Below are 13,436 nucleotides of genomic sequence, written 5' to 3'. Positions count from 1 at the left end.
TGTCTAAACCTCCGCTGCTAAAGGTTTAGACAGCGTTTTTTTAAATATTTAAAAGCGCTGTCCCCCCCCCCCCCCCCCCCCCCCCTTAGACAGCGCTTTGGCCAAAAGCGCTTTATAAGACCCTCTTATTTTAAATTTTTTAGGTATACCTTAGACAGCGCTTTTGAAAAACGCTGTCTAAGCCCCACCCCCTTAGACAGCGCTTTGGCCAAAAGCGTTTTCTAAGACCCTCCTATTTTAATTTTTTTAGGTATATCTTAGACAGCGCTTTTCAAAAAGCGCTGTCTAAGCCCCCCCCCCCCCCCCCTTAGACAGCGCTTTTGCCTAAAGCGCTTTCTAATCCCCCCCTTAGACAGCGCTTTTTACAAAAGCGCTGTCTAAGGTATACGAAAATTTTTGAAGCTTTTGTTTTAAACCACATTTTTTCCAGGTTGATAAACCAGAATTTCTACCTGTTTTCAACCAGATTTTGACAGACAATTATCACATTTTATATATGCCATTTTGGCCTTTTTTTCTACCAATTTTTGGCTAACAAATATATATATATATACCAATTCAAACCAATTTTGCCTTAAATGTATCAAAATATATACAAATTTATGTATACATTTACAAGTCATTACATATACTACAAATGTACACATAGACATAGACCAGAACCTTCAGTTTCATCAAACACCATAAACCTTCAGTTTCATCAAACACCATAAAATAAAACCGAAAATTCAAACGTTTTCATAATAATAATTGAAAATTTTAACAGAAAAAACACGCATAGAAAACACATAACGTGACAACAAAGTTAATTAAAAAAAACACACACACATGATTAAACCTTAATGATTGGTGGTTCATGCTTCAACCGTTATAAACGCAAAACAATAAACAAATTAACGAAACTCTAACCTTTAATAACTTTTGTTGCAGAAATTCTTGCGATGAATATAACAAGGAGAAGAGTTGTTCAAAGCAAGGTGGCTAGTGTTATTATTATGCAACTTATAACAAATAAAAAATGAAAAAAATAAAATAAATTTAATTTAATATTAAATTAAAATGTTGTGGCTGCGTTGAAAGGAGAATAAAAAATAGAAAAAGTAAAATGAAAAAGTTGTTAGAGAAAGTCTTGTTTTTGGTCTGGTTTGTTTCTACTTTCTAGATTAGATAGATTCATATAAAAGGACATACACAAAACTTGGTCTTTTATTTTGCTTTGACTAAGACTAAAAACAATGACTATTATACTATTCAAAGTCTAAATTAAATTTCAATTTTGCTTACCTATTTGAATTTTTTTATAGTTTGATTAAGTTTAGTATACTCCAAAAGGTGGTAAATGGGTAAATCTTATAAACTATGCTTTCTTGTTTTTTATTTATGAAAATGAATCAAGACTGAGTCAGTCAAAAGTTATTCTTACATGTTTGGTTTATTTAAAAGTTTGTCTTTATAATTGATATTACTTTTAAGTTAAGAATGGTAATTTTTGACTGAATAGTTAATTTAATATTGAAATTTATTATTCTATTTTATTTTAAATAAATATAGTCAAATATTTATTATTTTTCTTTTAATTTGATTTTAGTTAAAATAATTTTCATATGTCACTACAAGAATAATATATAATAAAATAATTGCATTAGCAACATATTAAGAAAATACTGATAATAATATTTTGTTTGAATAGAACAGTAGTATGTTTGAATAGAACCTCTAAGTATTGACGTATTGACAGCAACCCGATACTAAATGGTGGGACAAAAATGCATAAATGGAGATTGCATACTATTATGAAACAAAAGAATGCAAAAAATGGAGATTGAATCCATTTTTGTAAGGAAAAAGACAATATTAGCATATTATTAAGTAGGTAGGTGTGATAAAAATAAATACCTGCCAACAGAAAGTCTCCTGAGGGGTGAAAAGATACAGAGCGAACATTGTGTGTGTCCTGCAAGACAAAACTCAACATAAATGAAAGTTTATGCTTAATTCTTATTGTTGCTCGTTTGTTGCTAGCATATAAATGTAGAAAAGCACTACCTGGATAAGCCTGTATGATCTCTTGGCATTGGCTTTTGAAACATCAAAAAACCTAAAGGATATTAGACCAGTGTGTTAAACTGACAAATTCTAAGAGCACTTTCAAAATATAAAGGACCGAAATGAGAAAAAAGAATACGGATGAGATGCATATTGCAGAACCAAAATTAAATAAGTTAGATTACTGCAAGAGATGATACCTTATTGTCTGATCTTTGGCTCCAGAAACCAGGATAGTACCTTGCGGATGAAAATCCAGATCATTTATTGGCTGCAGTTTTGTTATATATATATATATATAAGAAAAGTCAGATATATGAAGACAGTTTCTAAGAATTATTTCATCCGGGTTACAATTCACCAAGTAAAAGCATAATGAATTATGTCAAAACAAAAAATCTTCCAAAACTCATAAGTATAAGAGCAAGTGTAACAATACAGGGAAAAAAACTCCACAACAACACAGACAAATAGAAGCTAGCACTTTGATATTCAAATGCTGTGTATCTTCGATAATAAATAGTTTCACATGAAAAATTCAACAGAACGTAGAAAAGTGAAAATATACTTGTGTATGGTCATAATATGTTTTTAGAACAGACCGCACAGGACCATCCTTTGCATCTGGGAGCAACGTCTGCTTGATCTTTGAAACCTGCCAAATAAATTGAAACATAAGTTTGAAAATTGTATCAAGAAAGAACAATACATTCAGTCTAAATAATAAATCAGCACCTCAAATAGCTTTATTGATGTATCTGCACTTCCGGTGGCAACAAACCTTCCATCAGGACTAAACTTAGCACATCTGGCAACATTCTAGAAATTAAGCCAATCAGTTCAAAAATCAAATAACAAAAACTAACTGCTTATTAGTAGGGTTTGCATGATATTTTGAAACTATAATGCAGGATAAGTGTATGTTATTCAAGCATATTGCATACCTTGTGTTCGGAAAGGTGCCGTGTCTCATGCTTTGGGAAACTCTTTGACGAACCTTTTAAATCTGCCAAAGAACTGTTACACCAAAACACAATTTTCAAGGGTGAAAATGTTTCCCCTGTCCTGATTTCTATCTTAAAATGAAGGAACTTTAAAGTAGTATTCCAAGTAGCATGAAACCAAAATAAAAGATAACAATATGATCATTTTGGAATTATTTGTTAATCTAAAGATGGACTCAAATATGTAGTCCTACTTTCGTTAAATGAAATATTTGCTTTAATGAATAATAAAACAGGTAAAACAAGCCATACAATCTATAGTGAAGAAGTCCTAGAGAGACATAGATGATATGTCTCTTATCTGCTACAAAAATGTCTCTTATTGATGCTTTTGCAGCACATATCTCCAAACCGCTTAAGATGACACTTTATTCTCTTTTATTGAATGGAAATGCGCACAACTTTCTCTTCAAAGATTGTATTCCTGGTCCTATCTTCAATGATCAGTCCTCCACCATAACACTCTTATCTCTAACAGAGTGAACTCCTAACTCCCAACATTTAGTCCCACACGATACATTTCCACATACCAAAAAAATTGGTTTCATACAATAGTGTCGATACTTAAAGCAAAACATAAATAAGAACACTTCCAATTGACTAGTTTATAAAAAAGGTGTAACTGGCAGTAATATGCATTCTGTCATATATCAGCACTTATGGTCCAAGACGTGTGAGACAGTGTCATTATAATCTCTACAAATATATCATAAGTTACAGTTTGTTTGTAATCATAGGATAAGTTAACCAACTAAAAACACAGTTGAGGACCAAAATGACTTAAAATGACATTCAAAATGAGATTCAAAATGACAAAACAAACATTATTGAGGATGTGTTTGCAATTTTGATATGCCTCGCAGGTTAAGAAACCAATAGGGTGATTAAATCTAAACCAATATGACAAAAACCAGTGATTTATCAATTCAGGTGCATTCCATTCCAAGTCACTGTTGCAATTTGTATATCATAATACAGTACTACCTAGAAGTAAAAGTTACTATTGATTAAATCTCCAGCATCGAATCAACAGGATACACCCATAGATATATAAACCAAAAACCCTAATGGATCTAAAAAAATTTGAAACCCTAATTAAAACAAAATAATTCAAAACTGAAAAGGATTGTTACAGTTAAATCATGAAGTAAATGATTAAGTGATGAGTCAAAATCTGCAATGAAAAACTCATCTGAAACAAACATACCAGCCATGGAGACGCTTGTGGAGGTTGATTGTGTACTCCCTGGTAACAACCTCTTCTTTTCTACCACCTGCACCCTTCTCCACCATTTTCAACTTCTGATAACCCTAAAACATATACAAATACAACAAATCTGGTAACACTCATTTTATGTTTCATCCCCTGCATTCAAAACGAAAATATCATGGAAAGAATAGGGAAAGTAGTACCAATTAGCAAGGTAGAGCAAAATTTAAAATAGAAGAAGAAAAATTTATTAAATAAGAAACTAGAGTAGAAATAACCATTTTTTGTTAGGAATAACATTACCGAATGGAAAAAAATAACTTACTAGTAATGAAAGGTTCAAAAATTCTTTGAGGTTTGAGAAATTTTGAACAAACAAAGTCTTTAATAGTTAGGGTTTAAGACCTGCGAAAAAGAAAGGGTTAGATTCATACAGAGAGAACAAATAAAGTTGAAGGAGAGTTTTTACAAGTTGAAGGAAGCTCGTCCGGGGAAGGAGAGCTCGTAATAGAAGGAAGCATGTTTATGAAGCGAGCTATACACAGATTTCAGTAAAGATTAAGAAAGCATTTAGCATGCTTACCATAAAACTTCAGCACCACTTTTAAAATAAGTGCTGCAAGTTCCCCAACTAAACCGAACCAATGTTGGAAAACCGAAGATAGAATGTTTGTGATTTTCTAGCCAAGACTTGGTTGCGGGATCTACATTAACAAAGAAACAAAACCATATTTATTATAATTACAATGTAAATCAATATAATACTCAATATCATATGCGATGTACTCATGACACTCTCACCTGCAGGATATCCAGAACCAAAGTTCCTGTGTATATTATCAGCAGTCTCATCGAGCACCTAATCTCTTACAGCTCGGTCCCTCGTAACCTGAAAGGTTGGATTAAAGATTTTAAGTAAACAATAAAACATTATAGTATACTGATGTAGTTTTAGAAGAGAGTTAAATACCTTTGCAGCTATACTTGCACCACTGACAACAGGATAAAGACTATCAGCTTTCTTAGCAACCACAAATTTGATAGATGGGAAATTTTTAGACATTTTTGCCTCATATTTCCCTGGATCTCCGACCGTATCAATATAAACCTGAAAAGCACAAATCATACATTACATTACATCTCTAATAATTCAATTATCTGCTTAACATTACTACCCAAGTACTTTAACAATAAAAGTTACAAAAGCCTCAATTTTCTCTTTCAGTAGCCGATTTTACCTCGGTTAGAAGCACTCCGATTTTGAGGACCCTATCAACGAGGCCCATAGCAGAGTCATGTGATATCTCATTCAAGTTTATCTTATTCCTGTTAGAGTTACAAAAAGTTACAAAACGGAAGAAACAACAATTTGAAATTCACCAGAACAGAAAAACAACAAAATCAAAAGCTAACTAACTAGGGTTTATAGATTTACTTCTTGAGCATTTTAGCAGAGAGTTCCTTTGGATCAATGACATCAACAGCCCATCCAATAGAATCGTTGCCTTTCAAAGCTTCAAATAATTCCTCCCTCTTCTCTTCCTTCAGAGTCTTAGAATCTGTTTGAACAATCATTGGTGCCAATTTAATTGATTATAAAATAATCAGAAAAAAAAAGAGAATGAAGTTGATTGAGAAAGTACCGGCGAAACTCAAAGTAGCTAGGGTTTTCTTGTAGGAGAGAGGACAGTATAAACAGCCATAGACCATAGGACCAAGAACGGGACCTCTTCCGGCTTCGTCGATTCCCATTATGCAAGGCTCCGATGCCCATTCTGGAACCATAGCTTCGGATCCCATTTTCACACATATAATGGGGTTTAGGGGAAGAATCTTTCACACAGGATAAACAAGCTCTGATTGAGGGTTGGAAGAAGGGGGAGTGGATTTGGGAGAAAGAGAAGCAAGCTCTGATTGAGGGTTTGGGAGAAGAATGTAGGATTTTTAGGATTTGGGAGGGAATAACTTTTTTTTCGTGACATGGAGGGAATAAAGACTTTAGACAGCGCTTTTGGTTTTAATTTTTTTTTTAATTTAAAGACTTTAGACAGCGCTTTATCAAAAGCGCTGTCTAAGGTCTATATTTAAAAGCGCTTTCTAAAAGCGCTGTCTAAGGGGGGGTCTTAGACAGCGCTTTTAGAAAGCGCTGTCTAAGACCCCCCCTTAGACAGCGCTTTCATTATTTTTTTGGAACATTTTCCGTGTTTTATTTTAATTTTAACCTTAGACAGCGCTTTCTTTTAAAAGCGCTGTCTAAGATGCGCTGTTAAAAGTCATTTTTGGCGTAGTGAATCATGAAAGAGGCGGGCTTAGATGAAGATGAATGGATTCAGACTCGACTCGATCAGATAAATTTGATTGATGAGAAGAGACTTGCGGCTGTTTGTCACGGACAGATATATCAGAAGCGCATGACCCACGCGTTTAACAAAAAGGTCAAGAGACGGGTGTATCGAACTGGCGACTTGGTAATAAAGCATATCATTCTACCACAAGGTGATCCCAGAGGCAAATGGACTCCCACATACGAAGGGCCATTTGTAGTTAAGAAGGTATTCTCTGGTGGAGCCATGATACTTGCTACGATGGATGACGAAGATTTCCCGCATCCCGTGAACGCGGACATAGTTAAAAAATACTACGCATAAAAGAGACCCGCTAGGTCGACGTATCTAGGAAAAAATAAGGGCATCCCGACGAACCAAAAAGGTTCGGGAAAAAATTAGGGATAAACATATAAAAATGTACACCCGGTAAGTCGAAAACCTGAAAAGGCGGCTTGGGCAAAAAAGGGTATCCTGGTGGACTGAAAACCTGAAAAGGCGGTTGTCGCAACCTGAAAAATACAGTGTGCGAAAAAACAACCGGCGAAAGAAAATGACAGAAGAGTCGCCACCGTGCGTTATTTATCCCAAGGGAGGGAAAGGAAACGCTCGAAGTAAACCTGAAAAAGGAAAGGACAAGACGGGGTCTCGCAACCAAATCTTGGGTTCGGGAGTCGGTTATGCGAAGGGAAGGTATTAGCACCCCTACGCATCCGTAGTACTCTACGGGATCCACTTTTGTAGTTCTTGTCTAAAGGGTGTGGGTTTACCTAATGTACTATTTACTAAAAGGTTAAGAGAAATGACTCGTGTGGATGTCGTATCCACTGCATACGTATCTCATATGAATATGAGAATCAGAGTCTTCGTAGCTCGGCTGACCTATGGGTTAAGGGGATGTGTGCTCGCTAAGACATCGCGTCTTATGCCTACGTATCTCATCTGGAATGAGAATCAGAGCAAGCCGTAGTTCGGCTAACTACGGGGTTATGGATTGGGTTTTGGACGAACGACGTCACTACACAATCTACCGGATGCTCGACCTTTGGAGACTTACTCGCCTGTAGTAGAAGGAGTAAGCGTGTTGCTTGGGGTTTTAGGGTTTGGGATGCTCGAGGGCAAAAAGGCAGTCCTTGACGAAGGAACCGCGCTACCTGCAGGGATATGAATACAAAACACAAAACATGTATCTCAAAGTAAAATGCCACCAAGGGGCTCAAACATTGCCTCCTATCAAGGTCTTCCAGCTAAGAAAGCGATAAAGTATGAGAAAGGGAAAAAATTACCACACGGATAAAGATCTGAAGCTATAGCAGTTAAAGGGGCAAGAAACCCTGAAATGTCTCCAGCTGGACCGTCAAAGGAAATCAGTCAACACGAATAATCAGAATAAAACTCCAGGGGGTATCCCACAAATAAAGTGGGAAACCACGCGAGTGTCTCTGCGAAAGCCATGTGAGCCCTCACAAAACTCGACAAAGGGTTAGAGCAGCAGGATGAAATCAAGAGAAAACAATGCCATGGAAACATAAGACAGGTTAGAATAAACAAAATAGGGTAACCCAGAGTTGCCCCTAAATCAAAATGTAACCACATGAATAATTCCATCAAAATTCACAAAAGGCTCACAAAAAAGGTATCAAATTCACCCATAATACCTCATACATTTAGAGCATTCAAATAAAAGGCATAAAGATGATGGATATAGGGCAAACCTGATTGGAGAGCTTGATTGAAATTGAGTTGCACCCGTGAGGTTTACAAGTTGAGTTCCCTTCAGGGTTTGGAGGCTGCTCTGAGTTCTCTGTCAGGTCTTCTCTCACTATCTTTTTCCTCAGGGTTTTGTTCCAAGGAAACCTCAAAGTATTTTGCTTCTCCTCAAAATCCCCCTTTGTTCTGTCTTCTTTCTCTCACTATCTCTTTCCAGTGAATTTTGGGGTATTACAGCTGCCCCTATTCAATCAACTGGAGACCCGGAAAGAAGATGGCAGCTGCTTTCGTGCTTTCGAGGTATCAAGGGATTGAATACAATAAAAGCCCAAAAATTTGCACTGAAGTGAAGTGAAGTAACAATGTCTGTCAGAATCGGCAAAGAGGTGGTCTTGAAAGAAGAATCCGTCTGGTACGGTGAAAGTCAGTCTGAATATCGAAAAAGAATGTTAAACTGGATACCAAAATAAATGGTAACACAGAAATAACCATGGCCTGTATGCCGCTCATCAGTCTGAATACTGGAAAAGATTTCGATCTGAACATCGGAAAATTGGCCTGAATGCCATAAGTCGCATCGACCTGAACGTCGGAAACTTCTTCGATTTGAACATCGGAAAGACTTGGCCTGAATGCCACTTCGATCTGAATACCGGAAAACTGGCCTGAATGCCACTTCGGTCTGGATACCGAAAAACTGGCCTGAATGCCAGTTCGGTCTGGATACCGGAAAATTGGCCTGAATGCCACTTCGGTCTGGATACCGGAAAACTGGCCTGAATGCCAGTTCGGTCTGGATACCGGAAAATTGGCCTGAATGCCACTTCGGTCTGGATACCGGAAAACTGGCCTGAATGCCACTTCGGTCTGGATACCGAAAAATTGGCCTGAATGCCACTTCGGTCTGGATACCGGAAAACTGGCCTGAATGCCATAAGTTGCATCGACCTGAACGTCGGAAACTTCTTCGATCTGAACATCGGAAAACTTCATGCCTGTCAGCATTGACAGAAATAGGGAATGATAATAGAGGCGGCGCATGGGCCAATGACACTTGCTGGGGATAACAAAGGTAAGTCATGAACAATCTTCAGTCTGAGTACTGGAAACAACTTCTAGCTTATCACTTGGGATACCGAGAATGTTTTATGCTTACATGCGTATGTTTGAATTTTTCAATGGCGTAATGCTCCATGAAAATGGAAATGCTACACGATTTGGAAGGATGCAATGCAATATGATTCTACATGCAGGGATGCGAAATGCTGGGTAGAATGCCAAGCTGAGGCAAGGGGATCTACTGGGGAAATGATCACCATCTTCTGGATCCTGGCAAGGCTGTTGGAGATGCACAACGCAAAGAACTCTGTGGGGAGATGACTAGCCATGCGGTGTTCTGGCCATACCGAGACTCTGATCGGGGAAAGAATGGCATTGGAAGCCTGCTGCTGAGGAAAGCTACAATGGTTATGGCAACCACGATTTGCGAGAGATGACTCAGCAGGAGGAGCAAACACTGATACGGTACCGAGGTTCTGCTTCAAGGAAAGAAACCATGGATCTGGCATTGGGATTATCGATCTGGCATCGAACTCTAAGGAGCAGCCACTTCTGCTGGGAAGATAAAGTCTGGCACTGTCAACCCCGTTGGGGATATGTAGTCTGGTACTATCAACTCTACTGGGGAGTGTATGTCCTGAAACAACCGCTTGGGGAAGTACGGTGGTGAGAAACTGCTGGGGATTGAAGAATCCAACGCTCTGATCAGCTCTGCAGGGATAAGACACCGAATTTGTCTGTTGGTGACTTCACTGGGGAAGATATTCACGATCATCTGCAGGGAATTTTAAGGAAATGCCCCGAGGGTATCTGTTCTGAATAGACGATTCAAAGCACTTAAAATTTACAGCAATTTTAAATGTTTATTAAGCATGTACCTGTAAAGCCCTTATGTGTCATGATGCAATGTTTATCAAAAATTCGGACGTCATTTTTGCAAACAAAACAGTAAAATGAAGATGAAAACAGAGATATACTGAATCACATGATTTTATTGATTGAATGGCCTCTGAATAGGCATTTACATTAAGAAGCAATCCCTGGAAAGAGGTAATCGCACAATAGATAAAAACAAAAATTAATCTAATGGCAATGTGAAATGGATTTCTATTGGGTTCCAATTCTGCTATGACTTGCCCGTCTTCAAGATCCTCCAGATGATCAGCTTTCTGAAAGAGTGATTGGACTGTTTCCTATCCTTCAAAAATTTCCAGTCATTGGCACGAGATGAGATTCAGAACTACTCAGAACGCAGTCATTCGCTTAATCCCTAACTTTTGCCTGGATCGCCCTTTTCGGGTTTTCAATCCACCGGGATACCCATTTTTGCCTAAGTTGCCTTTTCAGGTTTTCAACTTACCGGGTGTACAATCTTTTTTTATTTTTGTCCCTAATTTTTGCCCGAACCCTTTCATTTTCTTGGTTCGCCGGGACGCCCATTTTTGCCTGGACTACTCTTTTTTACTGTCCATCGGGTCTATTTTATGCGAAGTATTTTTTAACTGCGTCTGAGTTCACAGGGGAAGTGAAGTTTTCACCATCCATAGTTGCAAGCATTAAAGCCCCACCATCAAAAACCTTGGTGACAATATACGGTCCATCATAGTTAGGAGTCCACTTGCCCCTGTGATCTGTCTGAGGAGGAAGGATCCTTTTCAACACTAAATCTCCGACTTGGAAACAACGAGGACGCACCTTCTGATCAAAAGCTCTCTTCATCCGACTCTAATACAACTGTGTAACATCTCAAAATTTGCCCCCCTCTCTTGGGACTGGCTTAACATATTTGCATTGCATTTTTAGGTCATTAGTCATTGCATATTGCATATCATGTGGTTACATTGTGCAAGTCATCCCTCAAAAGTCTTGGTCAGAAGATAAGGGGCTAATGTGCAAGCTGGGGTTTCATTGATTGAATGGACTGATCACTAGTCATCTGAGGATTGGGCTATGAATTAGGGTTGTGATTCTCAAGGGAGATTGATCTTCATCTTGGTTGAAATGATACATCATCATCATCATGGTCTTGTTATCATCCAGAAGATTCAAGAAGATTGATCATGTACCTTGAGATTAGGGTTTTGACCACTGGTCAACCCTAATCAGTTGTATTGGGCCAATCAGGGCATGGCAAGGAGATGGGGTCTATAATGGATATGGGGATCATTTCATGATTGTATTGAGCTTATGGAGGCTAGGGTTTCATCCTTGAGCCATTTCATCAGAGAATTGGGGCTCAACTTGATCAGTGCATGGCCAAATTCATCTATCAGTTGAAAAAGTCAACTGTGGTCAACTGTGCTTGATTTTATGGATTTGGAGGTTGGAGAGAGTTGGATACACTTCATTCATGTTGAAACAAGTTTCATTTGGCATTTAAAACATCAAGAATGAAGAAAATAAAGTCAGGACAAAAATTTCCAAAAATAGAAAGTGACTTGTAATGGAAGTTTCCAAAAATGGAAAGTTTTTCACCACAAAATTACATGTCCAAAAAAGCTTCAAATGAAAATTTGTTCAACATGAAAGTTGTAGATCTTGATCTCACCTTTCCAAAAAGTCCAAGAACTTGAAATTCCCATGTATTGTTGGCAAGTTATGGTCCATTCATTTTCCAAAAATGCCTAAAATCAAAGTGGCATAACTTTCACATGGAATGTCCAATTTGGGTGATCTTTCTTTGAGCAAACCCCATTACACATGTACTTTCATGTTACATAATCCAAATTCATCAAAAATACTCAAGGCAAAAAGTCAAATTTCAAGTGGACTATGTTGAATTTTTGGTGTGAACATGTGAAATTGAGAAATACAAGGCCAATGAATATGAGGTTTCTTCCAACACATTCCAAATGACATTTAGAAGTTGTGTGAGCTGTTATCTTACTGTTACATTGCCAATTCACCAAGGTCATTTTTGGACATTCACTTAAAATCACATTTTCACTAATCCATCTCAACTTGCTAATTGTGATTAGCAAAGTGGATTAAGGCCTTGGTATATATTGTTAATTGTAACAGAATTTGTGAACACATTTTCATTTTCCAAGATTCATAACTGAATTTCCCTCCAAAACCACAAAACTCTTCAAGCTTCATCCAACTTTTTTTCAATAATTTTCATCCAAATCTTCATCAATTTGCTTCGTTCTTGCTTGATCCATGCTCTACATGTGGTATTGGTGAACTGTTTTGCTAAATCCATGCCAAAAGCTTCAAGATCATGGACTGTCATAAGCTTGTACATCAATGGCAACTTCATCATTCTTGCGATTGGAGCATCTGTGAACTGAGCTAGCCTTTCCAATTACTTTCTACATCCTCAATCTTCATCTGTTTTGGAGTTTTGCACATGGAAAAGCGCAAATCGAGCACTGCCATCACCTACAAGGTAAAATTCGATTTCCTCCATTGCATGAATTATGATGTGGCTTCTGTAGGTCTTTCAACGTAGAGTAACATGATGCTTGTAGTTTGTGATTTGATTAAGTATTGAGAGAGTAATCGTGATTTGAAGTTTGATGCTCCATTCTATTTTCGATCGATCCCGTTGCTACAGTTAGAATCAGGCTAAACTAATTACATATCCATGATGTACATGATCATACGGTTCTAGTGATATATGGTTTGCCAATTTTGGTTGAGATTTTCGTTTTTTCATTTTTCTGGAAATTGGTTCGAAGAAGATGATGAGAAACGTGTGTTTGATCTTCAATTTCCCTTGTCTGAATTTGAAATGTGTTTACCGCCAAGCTTGACCAATAGGAGCGTGACACTGCTTTAATGGAAACGGCGCCGTTTTGGTCATGTTGTTTAATATTACAAGTTTGCCATTATCAGAATTAATTTGTTTTATTTCTTTATTTCTTTTGCAATTCAATTTCATTTTTGATGCTTGATCTTGAAAAATTCATAGATAATTCATCCTTTATCCAAATTGAGTGAGATTTTTTCCATGATGCTCCTTGTGATGTGTAGAATTTAATCATGATTTTTGTGATTTTTGTGCACGTGTAGAAAATTAAAATGCCTAGGGTTTGTTTGGTAGTGTCACATGTGTACATGTCTTGCCATATCTTTCAT

General features: G+C 37.3%; 2 protein-coding genes across 10 annotated transcripts; both read right to left on the bottom strand.

Annotated features, from left to right (window-relative positions):
* Positions 1-547: 547 nt before the first annotated feature.
* On the bottom strand, positions 548-5,120 carry LOC127120812 (cleavage stimulation factor subunit 50). 9 transcript variants are annotated; one of them, XM_051051367.1, is made up of 10 exons: positions 5,062-5,120; positions 4,844-4,964; positions 4,586-4,665; positions 4,258-4,416; positions 2,991-3,063; positions 2,782-2,865; positions 2,615-2,701; positions 2,247-2,317; positions 2,047-2,098; positions 1,628-1,954 (listed from the first exon to the last, which is right to left on the bottom strand). In XM_051051367.1, exons 4-10 carry the CDS (start codon positions 4,341-4,343, stop codon positions 1,643-1,645), a joined length of 765 nt encoding a protein of 254 aa, XP_050907324.1. In that variant the 5' UTR covers positions 4,344-4,416; positions 4,586-4,665; positions 4,844-4,964; positions 5,062-5,120; the 3' UTR covers positions 1,628-1,642. The 9 variants fall into 9 exon arrangements, with proteins under 9 accessions (XP_050907331.1, XP_050907332.1, XP_050907324.1 ...); XM_051051373.1 differs by having other exon boundaries at positions 2,782-2,854; XM_051051371.1 differs by having other exon boundaries at positions 4,258-4,361.
* On the bottom strand, positions 5,120-6,045 carry LOC127123901 (ribonuclease H2 subunit A-like). The gene is made up of 5 exons (XM_051054077.1): positions 5,904-6,045; positions 5,696-5,819; positions 5,499-5,586; positions 5,231-5,368; positions 5,120-5,149 (listed from the first exon to the last, which is right to left on the bottom strand). Exons 1-5 carry the CDS (start codon positions 6,043-6,045, stop codon positions 5,120-5,122), a joined length of 522 nt encoding a protein of 173 aa, XP_050910034.1.
* Between the last annotated feature and the right edge of the window lie 7,391 nt (positions 6,046-13,436).

This window comes from Lathyrus oleraceus, chromosome 2 (genome assembly GCF_024323335.1).
Source record: "Lathyrus oleraceus cultivar Zhongwan6 chromosome 2, CAAS_Psat_ZW6_1.0, whole genome shotgun sequence".
Classification (NCBI taxonomy): domain Eukaryota; kingdom Viridiplantae; phylum Streptophyta; class Magnoliopsida; order Fabales; family Fabaceae; genus Lathyrus; species Lathyrus oleraceus.
This window is presented reverse-complemented; position numbering and strand designations above follow the sequence as displayed.

What these genes read in the sequence shown, in the direction of transcription:
- LOC127120812 (XM_051051367.1), bottom strand. Translation starts at nt 4,343, where the DNA reads ATGGTGGAGAAGGGTGCAGGTGGTAGAAAAGAAGAGGTTGTTACCAGG. An exon ending in CATCAATAAAGCTATTTGAG is followed by an intron (nt 2,702 to 2,781) that starts GTGCTGATTTAT and finishes TTTATTTGGCAG; the next exon opens with GTTTCAAAGATCAAGCAGAC. An exon ending in CATATTATGACCATACACAA is followed by an intron (nt 2,318 to 2,614) that starts GTATATTTTCAC and finishes ACAAAACTGCAG; the next exon opens with CCAATAAATGATCTGGATTT.
- LOC127123901 (XM_051054077.1), bottom strand. Translation starts at nt 6,045, where the DNA reads ATGGTTCCAGAATGGGCATCGGAGCCTTGCATAATGGGAATCGACGAA. An exon ending in AGCTACTTTGAGTTTCGCCG is followed by an intron (nt 5,820 to 5,903) that starts GTACTTTCTCAA and finishes TTGTTCAAACAG; the next exon opens with ATTCTAAGACTCTGAAGGAA. An exon ending in TCGGAGTGCTTCTAACCGAG is followed by an intron (nt 5,369 to 5,498) that starts GTAAAATCGGCT and finishes TGTGCTTTTCAG; the next exon opens with GTTTATATTGATACGGTCGG.